The 26,038-nt window shown below is 39.1% G+C and overlaps 1 protein-coding gene across 1 annotated transcript in view; it reads right to left on the reverse strand.

The window, feature by feature from the left end:
* Positions 1–181: 181 nt before the first annotated feature.
* The window catches only part of LOC133990697 (peptidase inhibitor 15-like), a 27,896-nt gene continuing 2,039 nt past the window's right edge, over positions 182–26,038 (reverse strand). The window contains exons 2-6 of the mRNA XM_062429097.1: positions 10,590–10,875; positions 6,212–6,330; positions 5,955–6,087; positions 3,703–3,818; positions 182–350 (exon numbers count right to left, since the gene is read on the reverse strand). Coding sequence (XP_062285081.1) covers positions 215–350; positions 3,703–3,818; positions 5,955–6,087; positions 6,212–6,330; positions 10,590–10,875 — 790 coding nt within the window. The 3' untranslated portion in view covers positions 182–214. The remainder of the gene's footprint in view (positions 351–3,702; positions 3,819–5,954; positions 6,088–6,211; positions 6,331–10,589; positions 10,876–26,038) is intronic.

The raw sequence follows: 26,038 nt of genomic DNA on the forward strand, positions 1-26,038 counted from the left end.
TGCAAACATTAAGAATACCAAAAACACACTGGGCTGTGACTGCAACTTTCCAAATTGATTTCACTACTGCCTGATTTTCATTCTGAATTATATTTTCTAAAGCAGTCACCTGAGTCTTTTTCCCATAAGAAATGATTAGTTCTACGTTTTGTAATCCAGTTTCATGCAGTGTTATCCATCATTTTCCAATCATAACCGTCATTTTTCTCACTTGTTACTTGAACCAGTACATGTAGTTGGACTGGACACCTTGAAAGCACATGTTGTTGCTGCAGGTGCCTCCATAGCTGGACGGACAGGCTGAACAGGGAATGCCAACTCTGTACGGAGCCTCTCCGATCCAGTTACCCCTGAGGGAAAAATGAAAGAACATAAATATCAGCAATATGGAATTATTTTCAATTAAATGTTGAGAGATTAAAGCATGACAGGCCTTTACACAGATGGCATAGGTTTAGTGTCTGCCCAACAGAGAGCCAAAGTCATTCTGCTCCAGAAGTCCAGAAGAAGAAAAAACTCAGCACTGAGATTTGTAATTAAGTAAAAACACAGCCTTGGAACAGAACCTTTCTAAACAGTGTGTCATGTGGTTTATTTTATATTTAAGGACAGGAGTTTTCTGAAATGTGATCTAAAATTGGGTATTCAATATTTACATTTTAGCTGCATTTATTGAACATTGCTTCCCATAAATCCTACAAGTTTCAGGGGTCTATGAGGGAGGGGTAGAAGGAAGTCCAGATATGTCTCTAATAACGGCAGGACAGAGAGTAAAGCAAAGTGTTTACACAGCACAGATTAGAAAGCTAGAAAGATTAACAATGACTTTAGAAGGACGTTTTGGGGAGTTCTGGGAGTGCTCTGAGAATATGGAAGCTACAGGAACACGTTTCATTTTTCCAGAAAGACTGATGAAAGAAACCCTGATTGAGAGATTGAAACGAGTTACAGAAGCTAGAGGAACGGAGGCTAACTGGACATGATGTGATGACTTTGGCTGTCTACAGCAAAGCCCTCCTGACAGTGCCGATCTTTGAGAGGATGGAGAGCCAGTCAAGAGTCCAAAATGGAAGAAGCTATTGTAGCTTATCGGCTGTGCACCGTTCGGTTTTATTGAACCTCCTTTGTCAGAGTAATAGCTGTTCCATGAAAGAGAAATAGTTATAAGACATGAGTATGGTACATAAAAATCTTGTTAACAGTGTTAACTTATTGTCCTGTTTATGACTAAGCTAATTTTAACTAGCAAACAAGTCTGTTAGCCTACCATTACCTAAGAGAGCTTTATTTTCAACCAACTTTTTATTGAAGATGGTGTACAACGGTAAACAAAATTTTGGGGGATGTAAACAAAAAAGGAGTTAAAAATTGATGATACCAGTACCAATCCAAGAACCCTTAAAGTGATAATGGTACCAGTTGAGTACTTCATTTGATACCCATTCCACATTTTGTGCACTTTTATTCAGTGTAAAGGGCCGTCCACACGGAGAATGTTAACTATAACTGTAACTACGACGACAACGATGTGAGCGTCCACACTGAGAACAAACGTCCTGTAAACAGCGGTGTTCAGTACACGCTGCATGCTCCAGCTGTGTCTGCAGCTAATTATTGATGAGCTGTTACTGCTGTACGTTGTATGGAAGAGTTCAGAGGTGTGTGCTGATTCAGTGTGTTAATCACAAGTATTTCAGACACTAGTTGCTGTGATGTTTCAGTATTTACAGACCAAACTGACCCACAGCAGATGTTGAAGCATTTATGCTCAACGTACATACAAAAATGTATACGTCCTTTTCAAACGATGTTACCGTCACTGCTCACATACTTCGATGCGTCCTTTACGTGGGCATGGATGTTAACCAATACATCCACCAGGGGGCAGCCCAGAATCAAACGTTTATGACAACAACAAACTCAAAAACAAACATGGCGACTGTGGAGGAGATATTGATAATGTACCTCTTGCATAAAAGACAAGCAACACTGCTCCCATGGTTTCCGGTGATACTGCTCCGTTTGGTCCGTATCCGTAAGCTTTATGGAAACGTGCAGAAATACGGACGACATGAACGCGGAGCACGGACAGAAGGCTCCGTCCGTATCCGAATCCGTATTTAACGTCGAGCATAAATGGGCCTTAAAAGTGCACTGATGCAGCAGTGAGCACAGATCTGCTTACAAACGTATGTTAAGAAAAAGTTCCAGCATCTTTGTAATAATAAAGACCTCTCTAAATAAATCACCTATGTCATCCTGCTCCAATTTACAGCGCGTCAGTCCATAGTGAGAGAGGATCAAAGCTGCATTCAAATAAATAAATAAGGATTTTGATTGACAGCCAGCATTTTTATCGTTCATCACATCGCTATAAAAGTGATTCCAAAGATATTGTTCTCCTCTATCGTTATCGTTATAGTTATGCTGTGGACTCCTCCATCCACTCGAATTATAACGACATTTAAAACTATATATTTATAGTTATCGTTCTCAGTGTGGACGGCCCTTAACAGGCGTGTAGTGTAAACACACTTTAGAGCATTTAGGTGGTAAATGGTAAATGGACTGTACTTATATAGCGCCTTTCTAGTCTTTTCGACCACTCAAAGCGCTTTACACTACAACTCACTCACCCATTCACACACATTCATACACTGATGGCAGGAGCTACCACGCAGGGTGCCAACCTGCTCATCAGAGGAAGCTAATCATTCATACACATCCATACACCGTTGGCGCAGCAACGGGAGCAATTTGGGGTTAAGTGTCTTGCCCAATGACACATGTGGACTGGAGGAGCCGGGAATCGAACCGCCAATCTTCCAATTGGAGGAACGACCGCTCTACCTCTTGGCTTCTGAACTGCTAAGCGCACTAACTCAAATTCACCACGACTTCACCACCACAGATGGGTTGTAGCTGCCGTGGCAGCGAGCCAATCACATGTCATATTAAATTGAAGAACGCTTACACTGATTGGCTGTGAGGAAGTCCATACAAATAGTCATATTTTCTAGTTCTGGGTGCTAATGGATAAACTGCAGGTATCGTTTGACAGGAGACGTTTCGATACTAATTGGTATCCTTTTATTTCGGTCGATACCTGAAAATGTTTAGGTACTGATACCCAGCCCTAACTGAGACTAATAAGTGAGCTAGCTATTAGCTTGCCTGCTACAGCAATTCAAAAACAAACCCTGTGAGAAGTCACTATGTCACCAAGCTTCCAGCAAAACACCTGTTTAGTGTGTATGAGCGAATGTGACAGCTGCTTGATAGTTTTCATATTTTGTAAGCATGACAGCTGCTATATTCAAGGCCAATATTGCCACTGGTGTCAGTTTATGTCATTATCTCCACTGCTGCCATCTTAAACATTACTATCATAACAGAAACACTGTAGGAAAATCTGTCCTCACTATGGCGAAATATTCTTAGTAGGAGTAGTGAAAATGATGTCATTGTCACTGCAGGCACTAATCACATCATCACCTCAATGGGAATTGACATCATATTCTACTCCAGGCTTGGCAGCTGCTGATAGTTTGAATCTGAATCCCTGAAAATCTGACCAGCACAGATGGATCCACCATTTCTACATCTCCTGATCAGGAGCTGAAACAGACATGTCCTTGTCACAGTCATGTGTGTTCTGTGCATGAACCTCACACAAATACGAATGTTGGGGTGATCTCATACTTGGGAGAGTAGTTGCAGACGAGGAAGGTGGCTTCTCTCCACACAACTCCCCACACAAACATGTTGTAGCAGGTCTGCACTGCACAGCCCACTCTGTTAGTGGACGCCCACACCATCTGAAATAAAGGAAGAGACAAAAAAAAAGGTTCGGTCTGGTACAAGCATTTACAGAACTCTCCAAAATATCTATTGATTAATATTCAATCAGATAACAACATGTGGTTGTCTATTAAGTTGTTTTCCAGGGGAATAGAGAAGCTTTTGACAAAAAAAAGTGAAGTTAAAAAAAAGCAAGTAAAGGTTAGCAGTGAATGAGTATGAACATCATACAACAGAAATAAAATAGTACATGTTTATCTTGAAGTCATTTGGTTGTTATCGGTGCCTGTCACATCTATCAAACCAATTTCACTGTGGCTGCTGCTTCTTATCATTCATCTCTTGCAGTATTTAAAGGACAGGTTCACAGTTTTGTCAATTGTGTCTTAAAACAGCAGCCATGTGAATATGAACAGTGAAACAGGTTTTCCTCTCTGTCATTATTCCTCCTGTTCATACTGACCACTAAAAGATCTTCAAATGTGCTTTCAATGGAAGTGATGGAGGATAAAATCCACAGTGTGTCCACACAGTCATTTAAAAGTAGATGACCAGCTTCTATTCAGCTTCAGCAGTGTGAGTTAGTCATATCAAGTGATATCTTAATGTTTCCCTGTTGAGCTGTGGTGGAAGCATAGTAACAAAAAGAGGGACTTTGGTACTGAAAACACTGTAACGTTGAAACATAAAAGACTTGATTCGACTCATTTGGATGACTGAAGCTTCATATTAGCTTCAGATCAACATTTAAATACATTTTTGCCCAGAAGGAGGACTGTGGATTTTGTCCCCTATCATGAAGGGATGTTCTAACAGTCAGTATGAACAAGAGGGATAATAATAGAAAGAAAACCTATTTTAGTGTTCATAAGGGCACATGACTATTGTTTTAGGACAGACATTTCTGTAGCTACATCACAGTAAAAACCTTTAGGGCCAGATTTACTGCAGTTTGACCAGCTGTGGTCTGGTGTGGTGGTGAAAAGAAACGTGCATTAGGAGGATATGTAACTAAAACCTGATTATTAAAAAACAAAGATGAAACACAGATGAACAATGAACACAATGTCTGTTTGTGTTCATCAAACTTGAATCTGGACATCAATGAACTGTGAAATTACATTTTATTTTATTTTATGGAGACATTAAGTGTAGGTTTGTGTTCCTCATTATTAACATCCATATCAACATCACGGTGGGGTTGAACCGGGGACAAAGTATATATTAATGCTATGTCAGTCAAGTCAGTCAGGAGCTGACTGGACGAGACACACGTAATGCATTTCGGTTCTTCTTCTTTGGTCTTTTATGGCAATTGGCATCCTTTGAGTTGCATTACTGCCTCCTACTGTCACTATTGTCCGAGACTCCTAATTAATCCAGTTTCTCTCAAGAAACCAAACACCAACCTCCTGCTCTTCACTGTGTCCACACATTCAATCAAATCTTTAATCCTCGCCTCCACTCCCCCCATCCTCTGCAGACCTGTCATCATTCTTCTTGTCTCATATTTTCTGCATGAAATCATGACATGCTTCACTGCCTCCCTCTCTACACTCATCACAATGGCCAGTTGGTTGTTTTCCAATAACGAATAGTGTGCTTTTCAGATTGCTATGACCAATTCTTAACCTGCTAACAATTACTTGTTCTTTTCTGTCATTTCCACTAATTGTTTTTACTCCTAGTTTATTACGTATTCCATATAAATGTCTTCCTTTCCCGGCATTGTCCGAATACTGTTGCCACTGCTTAAATATTATCTCTTCACACTATACTTTTCCCCTCTGATTTTGGCAGTTTAACATTGATATCCAATCTTTGAGGGGATGGAGAGCCAGTCAAGAGTCCAAAATGGAGGAAGCTATTGTAGCTTATCAGCTAACCCCTTCTGTCAGAGTAAAAGCTGTTCCACAAAAGAGACATGGTTTGCAGGCAGTTATAAAACACGAAACTGTTGGGATATGTTTCTGACACTCTCCTGAAAATTTAGCAGGAATTAGATAAAACTACAACATGTAATGATCTGTATGGAATAGTTTAAATTGTTGACAAAGGCATGAAAATAAAAGTATGAAGTTATGACCACTGAAACCTGTCTGTCCTCAGACACATACTCACTGTCCAGAAGGCAGAGATGATGATTTCCCTACCTGTGTGTAATGTGTACACATGGGTCCATAGCAGATCAGGGGGCAGCTGGGGTTGCAGTAGAGAGGGTAAGGGAACACATAGTCATTGACCTCATCATACCAAGGCTTGACCAGCTGCAGGATGGATTGATAGCTGTGGTAGATAATGAACAAAGGTTTGTCTGAGGGATGCCTTTAGAATTTGATCTAATGTTCAGGCTTCACACAGGTATGCAGGAGTGACTTAACACCAGGTTTCAGGTGTGTGTTGTACCTACCCTCCTGTCCTGACAGAAAGGTTCTGTCCATAGAACTGCAGCAGGTAAGCTGGGCCATGTTCCCACAGACAGGTAGCAGCCCAGGCTTCTGCTGTCCTGGCCAAATCATTGTCCCACACCTGTTGTATGGAGAAATGTTCCAGTTGAAATAGACACCTGCAGATGCAATTTCACCACACCGCACATGTCATACTCTGGTAATGTGCTAAAGTTACTCCACTTCATAAAGGAGTAGATCCACTAGATACTAATAATTATAGACCAATTTCTATTATTTGCGCTACAACTGAAGTATTTGAGAAGTTGATTTTTAGTCTACTGACAGCTATTCTTAAATGCAGTGAAGCTCACTGATGGCAGACAACCTAGAACATTAGTCAACCATGCCAAGTCTGCCCACAACATAATGCTCTTCTGTAGCCTTCTGCTATCAAAAACTTTATTTCTCAGAATCAAAGGAGAACTAATTAAAACAGATGGCATTAACATTAAGATTGTGTTATTGTGTTATCAAGGACGCTTTCGTCTTTTGTGTTGAGAAATGTTAAACACATCATTAAAAGAAAACCTTAACACTGTGAGAGTGAGGGAAATACTTACAGGTGGGTCCTCCGGGCAGCAAATTGCAATGCTTCAAATTTTGGATTTCAAATTCAATTCTTTCATGAGGTGCTCTAAAATCTCTCTTTTGATTGAAAGAACCTCATCATATAGTTACAAAAAATTACATAACATCTCAGATAACTACACAACACAAAGATGATTCAATGAAAGTGCAATGCTTCTAAAGATAGATATCTAAAGATACCAAACTGGTCACCAACATGGCCCCTTGCATTGGTTTCGGCGGTTTACTTCAGTGGCAGGTGGTTCTCCGCCGTATGGCCTTCCGAGTTCTTGTCTCTGACCCCTTCACTGCCATCTACGAAACATATCCAATAATCGTTGCAGCCATCAAAAATATATATCGGCATATACTCTGATAACACAGCTGTCATAGACATCATTAACAAGGACTGTTCACATAGCTCAGACATTATGCCTTTCGGACGAAAGCTCACTCTCGTGTCAGTACGTAAAGCTGAACCACATCCCACGGCAAAACCTTCACCTGCTGTATCAGAACCCTGCGCACTGGCTACTTATCCCCGTATACAGATAAGGTTTTAGAATTCATGTTCCTCTTAGCATTCTTTGGCTTTCTGCACTGTTCCGAGTTCACCACTTCCTCTTCTCACTACGTCCCATCGCCACCATATCCGACATATCGGTCCACCCTCCTGACACACTCATCTTCCACCTCCAGGAAAAGCAAAACTCATCAATCCGGCCAGTCATAACCCGTGTTCCTATTCTGTTCACATTCATTCCCGAGCCCTTACGAACCCTTCATGACTACATCCGATTAAGACAAACCAGTTGCGCCTCCCAACTCGATCCACTATTCATTACTGAGACAGGTGCAGTAACCACATGTTTTGGTTCCACTTCCACCTACGACAAAATCCTAATAAAATCCGGCATATCCCCAGAATCATACTCAGGTCATTCATTTCGCATCGGAGCCACTTCCTCAGCTTAATTAAAAATTCTGGGACTTTGGTCATCTCCCGCTTACTCAACATATATCCGTCACGATACCACCGACCTTAGAAATGCAATCGAGCTCCTGTCCTCTGGAAAACATTTTGGGGGTCAGCAACTCGGACCAGATGTCGGAGTCATCCTGTCCCGGTTCCCTCCACAACACCCAACTAGAAGACGGGTACCGCATCCTGCGTCTCCTCATCAACCCGGCACCAGGTTTCAACTTGCATCCACACTACACTCTATACCTCACTTTCCTTCTCCCCTTCCCTTACCCCTCATCCCTTCCCCCATCCCCTCGCCCCTCACTTCTCCCTCCCAACCCTACGACCCCTCGACCCTAACCCCGCATCCCCTCGACCCTCACACCCTCATCCCTACCCTTTGACCCTCATCCCTTCATCCCTATCCCCCTTTCCTTCCACATAACAAATACTTAAACTCATATCTAAGTTGGCGTGGTCTTTGTTAGTGAACTTGTTATCTCGACCGGTTTTTACTGAAGGCAATACAATTCTGCTAATTGGGTGAAGAAAACTTTGGATTTCCTTTAAATTCTTCACAATAAAATAATTTAAAAGCTTTGAACATGAAGCACTAAAGCAGAAAATCATTGGTTTTCTATTTGCATTGTTGGGTTAGCCAATCAGAACAGAGTGGGCTCATCATGAGGGGGCCCTAAAGAGACAGGAGACTGCAAAGACTGCCTGTTAGAGACAGAGGCTGAACTGAGGGGCTGCATAAAGGACCAGTATAAGATACATAAGGAGATTTTTGAACTGTAAATGATGCAAAGCTACTGTAGTGGAGTCCCAGAGTTATATAATTATTAATGTCAGATACAAAAACTTGAATTACAATGAAAAAGTAAACAAACAAAAACATGACTGTGAAACTAATACATTTTGCATTGAGGACCAACGTAACTATTACATATTTGAATGTGATACTGTGTTGCAGCCACTACTACCCTTGTAAAATTTACTTTACTTACTTTATTTTTGTTTTGTTTAAATGTTTAACTTGTTTTGTGCCTGAGGAGCCCATTGAAAATGAGATGGTACATCATTTAACTTTAAAAAACAAACAAACACAAATTTACATAATTTCCAAATGTTACAATTGGAATCATTTACACTATGTCACATCAGATTCTCTGGTGATTGTACAATCATAATCAACAACAACTAGTAAATTTTGTTTTTGTTTTTTAACCCAATATTAAATACTATATCTAAATAAGGTTTGGGTTGGGAATAATAAAGGGGGAAAACGTGGAAGCAATTTGTCACATTTCCTATCATCTAGGAATAATAACTATGTTAACCATAACAAAAGAAAAACTAACTGTAGATTAATTTTGAAAATATGAAGGAGGAGGAGTTAAAAAAGAAAGGTTTTCCAGCTTCAAAAAAAGATTTAAATTCTCCAACAGGCAGTGGACCGAAATATCCTCATAAAGTTTGACAGTTGACTTATTTGGAGGGAGAATTCACTGCTGTTGACACAAAGTTTAGACAGTGAGGGAAATCAGTGCAGCTTCTCTAGCAGCAGTCTACACAAAAGTACCTGAATAGTGATGAGAACACTTAATAAACACAATTTGAATGATTTATTTATTTTTGATGTCAGAGTGTGCTCATTAAATCAGCACCACAGACAGCGACAAGCAGCTAACTGACAGCTCACAGTCAGCAACACAGTGCAGAGCCTCCAAACACAACAGTGGAGTGACCCAACAGTGACGACACCTTTCCAGAGGCCAAACAAAAGCATCAGTCAATTCCTACCAAACACATGTTGCAATTGCTAACCACTCACAGTGTTTGCAAGTGTTCCAGGGCGAGTTGTTTTGCTGTGTTCAAGAATAACATTAAAGCTGGTCAAACAAAGCAAGTAACTTTACTATTAATCAGAACTCTTTTAACCATCTGAGCCTGTTCCATGCAGGTGAAGTATTAATGTTGTTGCACATCAGAAACAACAATATCTAAGTCCACCTGGTCGGAGTTGAAGCATATTCTAAGAAATACTGAGGCCTTATTACAGAAAAGTATAATTTTATATATAATATATAGACATATTACTGGAATAATGTCATTACATTTCCACAGTACTTTTTTTTTTTTACACAAACTGAAAACACAATTTGACATGATTGTTATTGTTGCGAGTATTGTGGGGAAAGCCTGAATCTTTTTATTGTATTTTTTTTTTTTTTATTTAAAATTTTAATCATAAAACAACAAAAATACTACCAGTATTTCATAAAATACATGTAATGTAATGTATTACATCATCAGTACAGAGATTGTTCCATTATTGGGAGGTATATTACATTATCTGTAAATTATTACATTATCAGGTTCTACAGGTGTCAATGACCTTAACAGGAGGTTATTACATTATTGGGTTAACCTTATTTTTTTGCAGAACCCAATAATGTAATCATTTCCCAATATTGTAATAACATTATTACATTTTTTTTATTGAGTTATGAGGGGTTTTTATTACATTATTAGGAGTTATTACATTATTGGTAAATTATTACATTATCAGGTTCTACAACCCCTTTTTGTCAACTTTATCACAACTGTTCTTAATTATATAAAATGAAAATGTGGCCAATATCCTTCTTTAACTTTTGTCCTTGTTTGTGTTTTGTTTGCTCATTGATTTACATAGTAGATCTTGTTACATCACATTAAAGTAACTTTTTTATTTATTTCATTCGATTTTTTCTGAAATATGCTGACATGCCAAATATGAATAGGATGACGTCTTCTCTCACCATATACTCCATGTTAGCAGCAGGTGGGAAGACGCTGGCTCTGACTTGGTTATGATAATCCAGGATGGCCACCATGTCCCTCTGACTGATGAACCGTTTAATCCGCGCTGTGCGGACACCGGGAGACGGGCTGCTCTCATGTTCAGAAGTTAAAGTGGAGTCGGAGAGTTGTTGTAACTGTTCTGGAGACTCCGTGGAGTTTATAAGCCGTCCGTTAACTCCGCACAGCAGGACTGCGCAGGAGAGAAAATAAACGTCTCTCATGTTGATGTCACCTTTGGAATATCTGTCAAACACACAGAATAGTGTTTTTAACGTCCTTGCTGTCTGTGTCCTGTTTATGTCCTGCTTGCTTCTGCAGCTGCACTCAGGCTGTTTAGATGCTCTTCATCCTGGTGAACAGTCTTCATCCTGGTGAACAGTCCTGGGGTGACTGAGTACAGCCTGCCCCCTCTCTCTCAGAATTAAAAAAAAAAGAAAAAAGAAAAAAAGCTGTACTGAACAGAGGCAAGCATGTATATCAGCAAATATACAAAAACACTTCCTCCACATGGAAAGCTCATAACTTCTATGAACTACTAAAAAGCAGAAAATCACACTGAATGCATCATAAAATGATAAAGTATTGAAATGTTGTGACATTTTAATATGTAAAAATAGATATTTGAGGCAATCTTCGTGGCCACAAATATTTCTTTTCCACACAGTTGAAGAAGAGGACTATAACTTCCTGTGAAAGATGAAAGTGTCTGCAAAAATGTTTGCTTTGTGCATAATGTTTTTCTTCAGTTGATAAATATATCAGCATTGTTATAATTATGTATAGTAGCAATAGAAAATAATATGCAATGTTTTTGGTGCAACTGATAGTGTCATAAACAACACCAGCAATAAATAATAAACAGTGTCAAACATTTTCATGGGCAAACATTGATTAAAAAAACAACTATGTCTGAGTTTGTGTGTGTGTGTGTGTGTGTGTGTGTGTGTGTGTGTGTGTGTGTGTGTGTGTGTGTGTGTGTGTGTGTGTGTGTGTGTGAGTGTGTGTGTATTGTCAGTGCAAATTTACCCAACTTTTACACATATTACACCATGTTACTAACTTGCCTGACTTCATAAGACTTATAGAGAAGCAACATATTTTATAATGTACTAAGACTATATGTTGTAATTGTATGTAAGATGGTTTAAATATTTTCTATTTTCTTTTCCTTTTTTATCATTATTGGTTTTGTATGTAATATTAATATCTGTCTTTTAGAAGCCTAACCAGGGACAGGAGATGGGAACTAGTAATAGCTATAATCTCTTTATACAGAACATCAGTTACTGCAGTTTGTTTGTAACAGAGGATTGGGACACAAAGAATTTACACACAAGGAGGAGTTACAACCACAATGAAAGCTTAGTTTTTCCCTTAAAAGGAACATATTAGGCTCATTTCCAGGTCCATAATTCCAGTCTGTTGTGATTGGCCAGCTCTAAGGAGCAGCCTCTGGGGAAACCTCTGCCAGCTCTGAAGACTACGACAACAAACCATGAAACAAACTATAGTAGTGAGTCTTTACTCGAAATGTCAACTTCTCAAATACATTTGTGCGTGTTTGAATCAGAATCTGATATGAAATATGAGAGAAAGTGGATAACGCAAACAACAAAATCTTGTCAACCAATACTGCAAAAAGGACAGCTGCTTATGGATAAACACGATGAGCTGACGTCAGCTCATCAGCAAGGTAGAAAAAAGTCATAAATGAAGCATTCAGAGCAGGTTGAAGCTCCGAGTTTTGACTTGAAAGGAGAATTTTGACATATGTTCACTTCAAACTTTGGAACTTTGATATCTGACACCATAACAGTATTAAAAGCTGAATTTGTCCCCTTTAATAACAAAGGTTGTACATTATGGTATCATTATGGCAGAAAGTGACCATGACAATATTCCAATGGACAATACTGGAAAGTTTTTTTCTCCACTGTGGGACTTTATGAGGGCACTAGTACATAGAATATCAAATTCATTCTACTCAGATAAAAGTAAATACAGTGTACTACAGTAAATATGGCTTTAAAATACATGGGTGTCAAATAGTGTTTAAAATGAGCTGTGGATTCAAGATAACAGTTTTCATATCCATATGCAGCTGTAAAGTAAAGCACTGGTGGTGTGGTCATTTAAACCCCTCTTGCCCTTTTTTAGTTTGGAGTGAGATACCAAAGGCCTTAAACATGACGTCGTGTGTATATTTATACATTTAAAAAAAAGCACTCTACAGCCAAATGTTGAGTAGAGAGCCGGGAGGACAGGAGACTTGCAGAGCTGCTCCAACTCACTATATCAAGGTCTGCCTCTGCAGCTGATGTCAGCTTCATGGAGGTTGCACCTGTTTGTGGTGTGGCCTCATCCAGTCAGGCTTCCCCCTCCAGGCTTGTACTTCTGCCAAGAGGGGAAAAACCAAATCATCCAGAATTTATTTTGGCAAGTCAGAACAGAAATTAAAAGCTGATGACCATTTGTTAGTCCTTGTTGAGCTGTATCAGTGTCTGTTCTGTCTTTGATGTGTGATCAAATGTTCCACCCTGATTTGAGTGAGACAGAAGATGTACAGTGTATTCTGGCACACAGCTGGGATCTGTAGTCTTTCTCCTGTGACTTGAGCACATCTGTGGAGGCAGCGGTGAGATTATTGTGTTGCAAGTGTTTGATTCTGTATGCTGTGGTGCTGTTGTTGTTTCTGGATGAGGCTCAGGAACATGGAGCAGGTCTCACAGCTGTGCAGCTGCAGAGAGCTGGAGTCCCACGGAGCCTCACAAAACACAGTATTATTTACAGTGGATAAAAGCAGTCATTTAAATGTTTTATGATTTCAGTTTAACGCTGTACACAAATCACTGCGCCTGAAGGAATCACTACACATCATGCCAATATCTACACAAACCATAATTTATTGAAGACACATAAAAAGTACTCATTTTCATAAAAATACATGCAATAACTCTGCAGTGACAAGCAGGTGGAGGCATGTAAACACTCAGGTGAAGCAGCAACCAAATGTTAACCAGGTGTAATGATGTTTTATTTGGGTAACATCTGGCTTCCAGATGTTTGTTTAGTCTGAGCCATTAACAAGAGTTCAGTGTTGTTCAGTGATGAGCCTACAGGATGAAACACACAGTGTCAGGTGTAAATGGGCTCTGCAATGACATGTCTGATAGTTTTGAATAATTGTGTGTTGTTGTTGAACATGTTTTTCATTGCTCAAAAAAATTCGGGAAACACTTAAATCACACCTTGGATCTCGATGAACGAATGATTCAAGTGTAAAAAGTTTACTTTCTATAATTAGTTGAGAACAAAATGACGCGACTATGGTCAGTAGAATCCAAAAATCATCAACCCACTGAGGACTGGATTCAAAATCACACCAAAAATCAAAGTGAAAAATTGAAATAACAGCTGATCCAACTTGTGTGAAGTTCATCATGGCAACTCATAATGTGACTCAGTGGTGTGTATGGCTCCCGTGTCCCTGTATGCACTCCTGACAACACCCGGGCATGCTCCTGATGGTGGACGGTGTCCTGTGGGATCTCCTCTCAGACTTGGATCAGGGCATCAGTGAGCTCCTGCACAGTCTTTGGTTGTACTTGGTGGCGTTGGATGTACCGATACATAATGTCCCATAGGTGCCCAGTTGGATTTAGGTGAGGGGAACATGAGGGCCAGTCAATGGCATCAATGCTTTCGTCATCCAGGAACTGCCTACACACTCTGGTAGCCTCATGCTACCAAAAGTGATAAGGACACTAGCAGAACACCAAACTAGAGAAGAATCAGTCTGTGTCCACCACATGTAAAACCGTTCTCTTTTTAAGCCTGATTTATGCTTCTGCGTCATTCCGACGCCGTCGTTTACCTTTCAAAGTTCTGCGTCGATGGAATGCGTCGTGTTTCGTCACAGGGAATTCACCGCCAGAGCGGTAGGGGGATGTGCTCCTTTCCTGAATGGTTATCGGTTTCTCTAGTTGATTCTTTGTTTAGCTTCCGGCTTTTCCGGTCACAGTAAACAACAATGGCTACCGAAAGAGGGAGGATCTTGCTGCAGTTGCAGTTGTATAAATGCTCATACTTGTGCGCTTCTTCAATAAGATGCTCTTCTACTTGGTCCATTTTCTTTGTGTTTACCTCCCTGATACAATGGCGGGGTATAGGCAGGCGACCGGAAGTTCACAATACCGGAAATACGTCTCTACCAAGCAAACCAATCGTAGCCCTTGCGGTCTGCGTTGCCTCGACGCGTAGTTACATTTCTGGGGAGGTGCACGTCAGGCTACGGCGTAGGGGTCTGTGTCGACGCAGAAGCATAAATCAGGCTTTAGGGGGTGTCTTCCTTTTGCCTCTCCGTTTCACCTGTTGTCACTTTCATTTGCACCAACGCAGCTGAAACTGTTTCACAATCATTTGAGCTTCCTAAATTTACAGATTGGTATCCCTGAAGTTGAACTGACTTGCTGTTATACTGTGACGATCAAGTGTTCCCTTCATTTTTTGAGCAGTGTATTTAGACTAATATGAATCTTCAGCTACTGATGTAACATTGTGGGGCTGATGATGGACATTGCCTTCATGATTCCACAAATTCTTACTTATCAAAACCTGTTGCCTACATTACCCACAATGCAATACAACTCAATTCACTGGACTGTACAGATTCAAGTGTTATCATAGTAGCTTGGAGCTGCTAGCCTCCAGCGTCTCATAATCAGTGGTCCATATGAACATTTGGTGCTCATCCTACATATAAACATATTTCATATTTATCCTTTATACACTTTTTAAGGTCTAATTTGACCCATTTTTACATTTGAGAGAAGAAAAAAAACGTATCTTTTAGCCTGAAATGTGATGATTTATCCTCATGACAAAATGGAAATATTTCAACTTCTAAAAATGTTTTTGGGCAGATTGTTGATGAGTGTTTGACTCTATTCAAAAATTGTCAAAATTTGAACACTCAAAAAATACTTTTCATTTAAATTTAATATCATTGATTAAAAGCATTATGTTCTCCAGTGTTATGTAATGTTGGACCATTATATTAATAATGACTGATGGAGTATTCTTGAATGATTTGTGCTTCTGAAATGATGTATAGAGACTAAATATGAGTTGATACCCCAAGGTGAACAGTATGTAAGGGTTAATATTTGAAACATTTTATATTCTAGTGAGCATACACTAACTGTTTGTAACTTCAGGTGTTTTCCATCACAGCGAGCACACATGGACACAATGAAGATATCATTTAGCTCTGCAAAAACATAGAACAATCTGGTTAATCAATAACTGAGAAGTCCAGTGATTCTGTCCTGCAGTAGAATTGAACAGAACCATGGACTCAAGTCAAGTGGTGACTTCAGACTCTGATTTGAGCACTGCACACAGCCATGCTTCTCACTGCTCATATCCATCAACCAATCACAACATGGAGCACTCACACTAAACGTAAACACAGAACTATGAATCAGTTTTATTGGAATTGTTTCATTGTTTGAATGTTGACACAATAGAGGAAGGAAGTGTAATTTTGTGCTATTCTACTCAAATTGAAAGCAGCCATTAAAACAAAAAACAATATGAAGCCACAGATCACTTTTATTTCAGAGCACTTATTCACAAAATGAATAAATTGTTGCAGCAGAACCAGAGAAATCGTCCAGAGAAATGTTTTTTCTCCATCAAACCTAGAGACTACATTACCCACAATTCAACTCAACAACTTACAGCTCAGTCAGAGATGTGCGTTATGCTGGTAGCAGCTAATGTAGCCTGGAGACATTCGACTCCAGCAGAGATGAGGAGTGGGATACAGAAGTCTGCTAACCTCATTTCTTTTATAACTGCACGCCTCTAGATTTGACCTCAAGTGACATCCCCTTTAAAACAAGCTCACCATGTTATAGCAGGTCATCTAACAGTAAACGTGAGAAATTGGGATCTCTGGAATACCAGAAATGCCTCCAATCAGCAGCCAGAACAGCCAGATTATTGATCATCAGTGTTTGAACCTCACTAATTTATTCCAGTACTGTTCTTAACAAACAAGATCACATTTGTGGTTATTGGCAGAGAAATGTTTCCCTCTGATTCCAGTATTTAGGCTTTTAACACATGTAGCATTAGTGGCACTTACCAGAGTTCAAAACCTATGGGACAAGTTACTTGAAAGTGAGAATATTTTTTTTTATCATTTGCATTGTAAATGATCAAGAACATTGGTCTAAATGATCTGTTTCAAATGATGCATTACACTTCTACACAGCTGCTGTGTGCTGCACTTTCAACTTTTGTTCTGGGTATCAGCAGTACAGACAGTGTGCTGGGTGGTGTGTTCATGAAAGAAAGGAAATCCAACATAAACAGTGTAGCAGTTGGCTCAGGTGTGTCTCCTGCCACTGATTGTGCTGCCTTCAGGATCAGTCCCCGAAGAGAGGAAAACAGAGCGGCCAGCAGACAAACCAAACAAAGGGTTAGACACACTTTAATATGAGTTTATTCTACTTTTCTCCTGCTGTGACATAGGGCTGTGTCAGAGTACAATTTTGAGGTACTTGTACTTTACTGTAGTATTTCCATGTGGTGCTACTTTCTACATTTCAGAGGGAAATCTTGTATCTTCTACTCCACTACATTTATTTGACAGCTTTAGTTACTTTTCAGATGCAGATTTGACACAATGGATAATATAACAAGCTTTTAAAATACAACACATTGTTAAAGATGAAACCAAAAAGCAGTGTGTAGTCGGCTCACATGTCAGATGTCTATGAGTTGTTAACAGCTCCACTAAATAGTGATTTTTCCCTCTAAACTTCTCACATGCTTTCATTTCAATAAATATTCAAATGATCCAATATTTCAGCAAAAATCAAAGATTAGAGAAAAAGTCCAAAAACTGAAAACACATTTGTGTATCAGAACTTAGTTTTTTCTTCTTTCCTCTCCCATTAATCATCTCACAACCCCTCACGTGTATCTGCTGACCCTTTGGAGGGGCCCCACCCCTAGGTTGGGAACCACTGGACTAAACTAGCTAACTGTATATAAAGTAGTGTAAACTAGCTCCACCTCCAGCAGCTACAACAGTAACATGCTGCTCTAACACTGATGCTTCACTATTAATAATCTAATGATGTCATAATAATAATATATCAGTCAGAGGACCAAACCACTACTTTTACTGTAATACTGCATACTACATCACTATAATACTGCAGTACTTTTACTGTAATACTGCATACTACATCGCTCATAATACTGCAGTACTTTTACTGTAATACTGCATACTACATCACTCATAATACTGCAGTACTTTTACTGTAATACTGCATACTACATCGCTCATAATACTGCAGTACTTTTACTGTAATACTGCATACTACATCACTCATAATACTGCAGTACTTTTACTGTAATACTGCATACTACATCACTCATAATACTGCAGTACTTTAACTTACATATGATTTTTCAGGACTTTTACTTGTAATTGGGTATTTTTACATTACTGTAACTTAAGTAAAGGATCTGAGTACTTCTTCCACCACTGTTGATCAGATGGGCAATTGTACAGGCATCCCTATTGCTCTCAAACTAAACATTAAACAACAGCTGGTCACATTTACTCTGCACAGTGTCTGTCCAACAATTACGTAGTTGGAGCATCAGATACTCCGAGACAGAGCAGACATTCATATGGGTGATGTACTTTTAAATGAAAGATTGTAACTTACTGGAAGACATTCCTTTATATATGGAGTGAGGATGAGACAAATATGAGTGAAAAGAGATCCTTATTATGATCCTTATCCATGTACTATCATGGGATATGTTTGAAAAGTCATAGCATTAACACATTCTAGAAAACATCCATTCATCACTGTCTGCAGCTGTTATGTGATTATGTAATTGTATGATGGCAAATACTACAAAACAACACAGAGTGAAAATGACATTGTGACTCACCCCGAAAGCTCTGATTTATCTTTGGTGGGATTTTGTTGTGTTGTCATCACAGGCTGAGGTCATGTGTTGGGTATTACTCATTGTCTTTTGGGAATTAGTGAAAATTCGGTACTTTCACTGCAGGCTTACAGCAGCCTATCAGGTGCTGTGTGGATATAACACAATGTATTCAACACCACAATATCATATGATCGAATTAAAACCATTACTGTTTCAGAGCTGCGTAAGTGTGTGTGTATTTGTGTGTGTGTGTGTGTGTGTGTGTGTATGGGAGGAGAGCTCAGAGGCTTTACTGCCATATAAAGAAAAGCTCAGGAGGCATACATCTATGTTTCAAATGGGTTTTTTTTTCATCTCCCCTTGACCAAAAAGTTCAACAATCTCTTCCTAGAAAACTAAATCATAGCAACAGAACTATAAACACAGCACTCTGCCAAATTTGACTTTGGCAAAATGCACAAGGTTAACAGTATGACTGCTGCTATTAAAATGTGTAGAGTGTAGTAGTAAGATGATAATCATCTATTGATATAAAACAACAGATGTTCAGGTTTCTTTAGATCAGTAAATCTACGTTTGCGGTTTAAACAGTAATTTAAATATTAAGGTGCAAATTAACAACATGTTTCCGATATGACTTTTTACTCATTTTATATTATATTCAATGTTGGAGTTTGAATGTTGTGCTCAACTGTGGCAGTCAGCCTGATTAGACTGTTTTAATATATGTTTTGATTATAATTCTCCTCACTCTAATCATTCCTCTTGTTTATGCTGGCTATCGAAAGAAAGAAAATGTGGATGGATAAATTAAATCCTAATTAAATTAATTTCACAATTATCATCTCTCTCTCTCTCTCTCTCTCTCTCTCTCTCTCTCTCTCACACACACACAAACACATATACACACACACACACACACACAGTTTGTAAAGAGTATTTTTGCTCTTGCAGTGCAACTGGAGCAGAAGAGGTAAAAAGACTTGCGTATTATTTATTTAATGAGAATTTTATTTCATTTTGTATCTTCACATTAGTGTTCCACATATATTAAAAATCTGATTATTCACATTTTGGTTGAGGTATATATGTTTTAGCGTCAAAAATAGTATTTTCCCAAGTAAGTTTCTGCATGGTGATGTAGGTTTCTGCATGATGATGTAGGTTTCTGCATGGTGATGTATGTTTCTGCATGATGATGTAAGTTTCTGCATGGTGATGTAGGTTTCTGCATGATGATGTAGGTTTCTGCATGGTGATGTAGGTTTCTGCATGATGATGTAAGTTTCTGCATGATGATGTAGGTTTCTGCATGATGATGTAAGTTTCTGCATGATGATGTAGATTTCTGCATGGTGGTGTAGGTTTCTGCATGGTGATGTAGGTTTCTGCATGATGATGTAGGTTTCTGCATCATGATGTAGATTTCTGCATGATGATGTAGGTATCTGCATGGTGTTGTAGGTTTCTGCATGGTGATGTAGGTTTCTGCATGGTGATGTAGGTTTCTGCATGGTGATGTAGGTTTCTGCATGATGATGTAGGTATCTGCATGGTGATGTAGGTTTCTGCATGGTGATGTAGGTGTCTGCATGATGATGTAGGTTTCTGCATGGTGATGTAGGTTTCTGCATGATGATGTAGGTTTCTGCATGGTGGTGTACGTTTCTGTATGGTGATGTAGGTTTCTGCATGGTGATGTAGGTTTCTGCATCATGATGTAGATTTCTGCATGGTGATGTATGTTTCTGCATGATGATGTAGGTTTCTGCATCATGATGTAGATTTCTGCATGGTGATGTAGGTTTCTGCTTGGTGATGTAGGTTTCTGCATGGTGATGTAGGTTTCTGCATGATGATGTAGGTTTCTGCATGATGATCTAGGTTTCTGCATGGTGATGTAGGTTTTTGCATGATGATGTAGGTTTCTGCATGATGATGTAGGTATCTGCATGGTGATGTATGTTTCTGCATGGTGATGTAGGTTTCTGCATGGTGATGTAGGTTTCTGCATGATGATGTAGGTTTCTGCATGGTGATGTAGGTTTCTGCATCATGATGTAGGTTTCTGCATGGTGATGTAGGTTTCTGCATGATGATGTAGGTTTCTGCATGGTGATGTAGGTTTCTGCATGATGATGTAGGTATCTGCATGATGATCTAGGTTTCTGCATGGTGATGTAGGTTTCTGCATGATGATGTAGATTTCTGCATGGTGATGTAGGTTTCTGCATGGTGATGTAGGTATCTGCATGATGATATAGGTTTCTGCATGGTGATGTAGGTTTCTGCATGGTGATGTAGGTATCTGCATGATGAGATAGGTTTCTGCATGGTGATGTAGGTTTCTGCATGGTGATGTAGGTTTCTGCATGGTGATGTAGGTATCTGCATGGCGATATAGGTTTCTGCATGATGAGATAGGTTTCTGCATGGTGATGTAGGTTTCTGCATGGTGATGTAGGTATATGCATGGCGATGTAGGTTTCTGCATGGTAATGTAGGTATCTGCATGGTGATGTATGTTTCTGCATGATGATGTAGGTTTCTGCATCATGATGTAGGTTTCTGCATGGTGATGTAGGTTTCTGCATGATCATGTAAGTTTCTGTATGGTGATGTAGGTTTCTGCATCATGATGTAGGTTTCTGCATGGTGATGTAGGTTTCTGCATGATCATGTAAGTTTCTGTATGGTGATGTAGGTTTCTGCATGGTGATGTAGGTTTCTGCATGATGATGTAGGTTTCTGCATGGTGATGTAGGTTTCTGCATGATCATGTAAGTTTCTGTATGGTGATGTAGGTTTCTGCATGGTGATGTAGGTTTCTGCATGATGATGTAGGTTTCTGCATGATCATGTAGGTTTCTGCATGATGATGTAGGTTCCTGCATGATGATGTAGGTTTCTGTATGGTAATGTAGGTATCTGCATGGTGATTTTGCTACTGTTCACCTATAGCCTGTATCCACAGAGATCCACTGAGCATGCTCTGTTGTTGCTGTTTTAAAAACTAAACTCTGAGCTCTTCTTTATCCAACCTTTTGGCTGCTTTAACATCCCTGTTTTGCATGAAGAAGTGCTCACTTGTCTTCGTACCTGCAGGCATTGGCAGCGCAGCTCGACTCCTTGTGCTTCTTCAGTGATGTCATACCCAGTTTGTGACTCTTATAAGCCAAAACTTATATGCTCTTTTAAACCAAGTGCCACTAGATATTTTCACCTTCACCTCATTATCCATTTCATTTTTACCGTGAGGATTAAACATTACATTTAATTGTTATTTTTTACCCAGAACAGAACCTGGAAATAGAATTAGGAGACAGCACCACCAATGAATCACTGTTTTGCAGGTCGTGTGTCTACCTGACCCAGTGAAATGTTCTTGTTGAGGGTGAGGTTATTCCAGCATTCCTAATTGTACTTCAGGAAGCTTTAATGATGTGTGTTCAGCTTTAACAATAACACAACAGCATGAAACATTGTAGTAAGGAGCCAGCGTGCCCCTGCAGCCACGCAACACACCCACTGCTGAAATCATAGTTTCTATAAAAGCACAATGACGCAGCACTCGGCTGTTTTCACTGGCTGATACGCTGAGGCTGATAAAATGTCCGGGGGTTGGGAGGGTGGGTAGGGGTGTTAAGAGAATAAATGTGCAGCCCTCTTTCTCACAGCTTTACTCATGTAAACTGTGACTGATGATTAATAATTTGCTGCCAAGTTGGCACCTTCAGCTGTGTTTTTTTTGTTGTTTTTTTTAAATTAATTCTGTGGTCCCAGCATTGTATAATATTTTCCTTTTGTTATTAATGGTAATGGAAACAACTGCTTTTCACCTTCCAGTGCCAGGACATAATCAAGGCTTTAACATTACTCACGTTAAATGTCACTATGTGCCAGCAACATACTGGCCTCGCCATCTTCATCCTCATCCTCATCCTCAGCTCTGTTAGTATACTAAAGCAACTCTTACATTCATTTTAAATGTCTGCTTCAATTCTCTTCAATAATGCACACATATATTATTTTAGTATTGCTGTGACACACTGTGGGACTGTTTAATCTTTTCTGTCATTGTACGCATTATCACTATGATGAAAACTAAGTAGTGGAGCAATAAAACACAGCAGATATGTTTTGATAAACCTCAACAGGCCTTTAAATCAAGCACAAGTACACAAGTCAGTTTTAATACTCTTGGCAGCGTGAAATGAAATATCAACTGTTTCTCATATATTTGACAGTCAGTTCTTATCACAATAAGCCTAATAGATTTCCCACCTGCACATAAACTACAAGTATATTTTTGTCCTTCATCTCAAGGAGGGAAAATGATGTCCATACAGTAAGACAGCAAGCTCACATTACATGAACTGTCAGCCATGGTGTGGGTTAAGTTAGTCTAATGCTAATGGGACAAAATATTTGCAAATATCTTCACATACAGCATGATTTTAATGCAAGATATCCTCTATAAATTCAAAATAACATCCACACAGACACAAAAAGGGATTCAAAGAAATAGAACTAAAACTGCAGAGAGATTTCTTAAAAGATTAATTTTCATTTTTGTACAAAAATTTGATGAAAATATGTTTGCCCTTGCTGAAAATCTGTAGAATATTGGATACACATGTATAAATGTTTGGCCAGTCATTGTAGATGAATTAACCATGACTATAATATAGGGCCCGACCGATGCTGGATTTTTGGGGCCGATGTCGATACTTATATCAGGTAGTAAAACAATTCCGATATCGATATATCAGTTGATAGTCTTATAAATACAAAATATGTACATAAACATTCTTTTTTTTAAATGTTGTTAACGAACACATGACAAAGATATGTAATGCAGGCCGTAATATTTTACAGTTTAAAAATAAACTTTCAGTGCTCTGAAAACAGTAAACTTCACTGATAATTTAATATGTAAACTTGAATCAGGAAAGGGCATTAACTATTCATAAAATGTGGTCTATACATCTTTAAAAAATCTCTACACATATCGGACTAGCCTGGGTATACTCATTCGAGCGAGATTCCACTTCGCTCAGAAAGTTAGCATGGCCACCAAGACAACATTTTCGCCTGAGATAGGGAACCAATCACAGAACGGGGAGGCGGGCTCAAGGCGAGGACTTCACTTTGAAAATAGAACAAAAACTTGCGCTACATAATTTCCTTCATAAAAAGGATGTGTTCACCCTGCTCCCTACAGGCTCTGAATACGTCATCGTTTATCATTGATATGATTGGCTGTAAGTTTGTAGCGCACAGAAGCATTTGATCGACATTCGTTGATCCCGCCTCAAATACGAGAAAATGAACGGCTCCTCTCCAGACCCTACCTCAATTGTGGTAGGGTCTGACGTTAGCCAGGCTAGATACTTATATCAGGTAGTAAAAACAATTCCAATATCGATATATCAGCTGATAATCTTATATATAAAGAATAGGTACATAAACATACTTTTTTTCAAATGTTGTTAACGAACACATGTATGTAATGCAGGCAGTAATATTTTACAGTTTAAGAAGCCAGCTGACAGTCTGTGCCCAGGACGGAATGACCACAGACGCCCGTGAAGTGAAAGTAAAAATGTTTTCAACCACTATGTCATGAAAAATAAGAAAGATAAACAATAACAGGCTTCTGTGTTATTCAAATAGGCTACTAAATATTTTTGAATAGGCTTATTTTGAGAAATTCCATCAGATTATGACTATACATATTTATAACTGACCTGGTTGTCCCTGTGTCAGCGGGCCTGGGAGATGGGTAACAGCACAAATTTGAGCCAAAAAGCACTCCTGATCAATACTTCACACATCATATGAGACAGTGCAGTGACACAAAACAAAACTATCTCATTTTTTCATCTTCTTCATCTGAAAAAATCTCATTTTAAGGTCCATTTACAGAAGTAGCTGTCCCAGATCCTTCGACCGAATCACATGGTCGTCATCAGCAGCGTTTGCTCAGTTGCCATGGAGATATTGTAGTTTAAACTTGCATGATTCTGAGCATCCCCAGGACTTTGATGCTCTAATATGCATAATGAAACTGTTTACACTGTTCACTGTTGAGTTATAAAACATGGGCAATGAGCTGCCAGGGAGGAAATGTGGCGCTACTGAACATTGTAATAATATAACATTTTTAAAGCTGCACGTTAAGGTTTGACCACTAGAAGCGCTATGGAGCCATGCCTTACAGTGTCTCATGTATGACTTTGTTAAGTTTTGTCCATTTAGCCCCTCCTCACACACACACACACACACACACACACACACACACACACACACACACACACACACACACACACACACACACACACACACACACACACACACACACCTCAGTGATTTTTTGATCTGCAAATCTAAGTGTTGCTTTTAAGGAAAGCAACAAAAATGTAACAATTAGTCTTTAACTTCCTCAGACAAAAGTATGTGTGAAGGGAAGTTTTACCCTGAATGTCCAGAAGATGTCAGTATAGGACAATGTATGGAAATGAACCTTTGAGTTTCCTTTTTCTATGAACAGCTGACATGAGCGGGACACTGATGCTGCCATGGTCTCTGTCCTGAAGACAGCTCACTTACATTCTAACATAACCTGTAACAACATCAACAAACTGTGTGTGTGTGTGTGTGTGTGTGTGTGTGTGTGTGTGTGTGTGTGTGTGTGTGTGTGTGTTTGTGTGTGTGTGTGTGTGTGTGTGTGTGTGTGTGTGTCTGTCAGCACTCACTAAACAATGAGAAACTACTAAATCATCTCAGCATCAGCAAGTTCATCAATGTTTTATTGACATTCCAAATGTTGAACCAGTAACACAAAGAATGAAAACTGAATTTCATCTGTGTTATAAATATTTGTAACACAAAACCATAAGTGTAAGAGTTATTCATAATATTATTAATATTTTATTACATTAAGTTTACCAATGGATTCATTGCTTTGCTTCTGATAAACATCACAAGACTGTCATAGAAAATCTCTATGGTCACGCTTATAAAGCAGCACAGTCTATTAACCAGCAGCTTACTACTGTTACTGAAAATCACTGAGGTGTGTGTGTGTGTGTGTGTGTGTGTGTGTGTGTGTGTGTGTGTGTGTGTGTGTGTGTGTGTGTGTGTGTGTGTGTGTACTATATCAAGCTGTGGTTTATCAGGTTGTTTAAACTGTTCACTGAGTTAACATGCACCAGCACTTAAACATATGCAGCAGAGTGCACACACACAGGCAGAGGTCAGCATGAAGCTACACACAGCTGACCGGAAAAAGTACAAGCTGCGTGGCTTTCAAATTAAAAGTACATTTCTGAGGCTCTTAAAAAACGACATTTTCTAACATGTATCAATAATGTCAATAGGACAGTTATGTAAAACAAAGATGTCATTTGTAAAGGTTCCT

This window comes from Scomber scombrus, chromosome 11, assembly GCF_963691925.1.
Source record: "Scomber scombrus chromosome 11, fScoSco1.1, whole genome shotgun sequence".
NCBI classification, from domain to species: domain Eukaryota; kingdom Metazoa; phylum Chordata; class Actinopteri; order Scombriformes; family Scombridae; genus Scomber; species Scomber scombrus.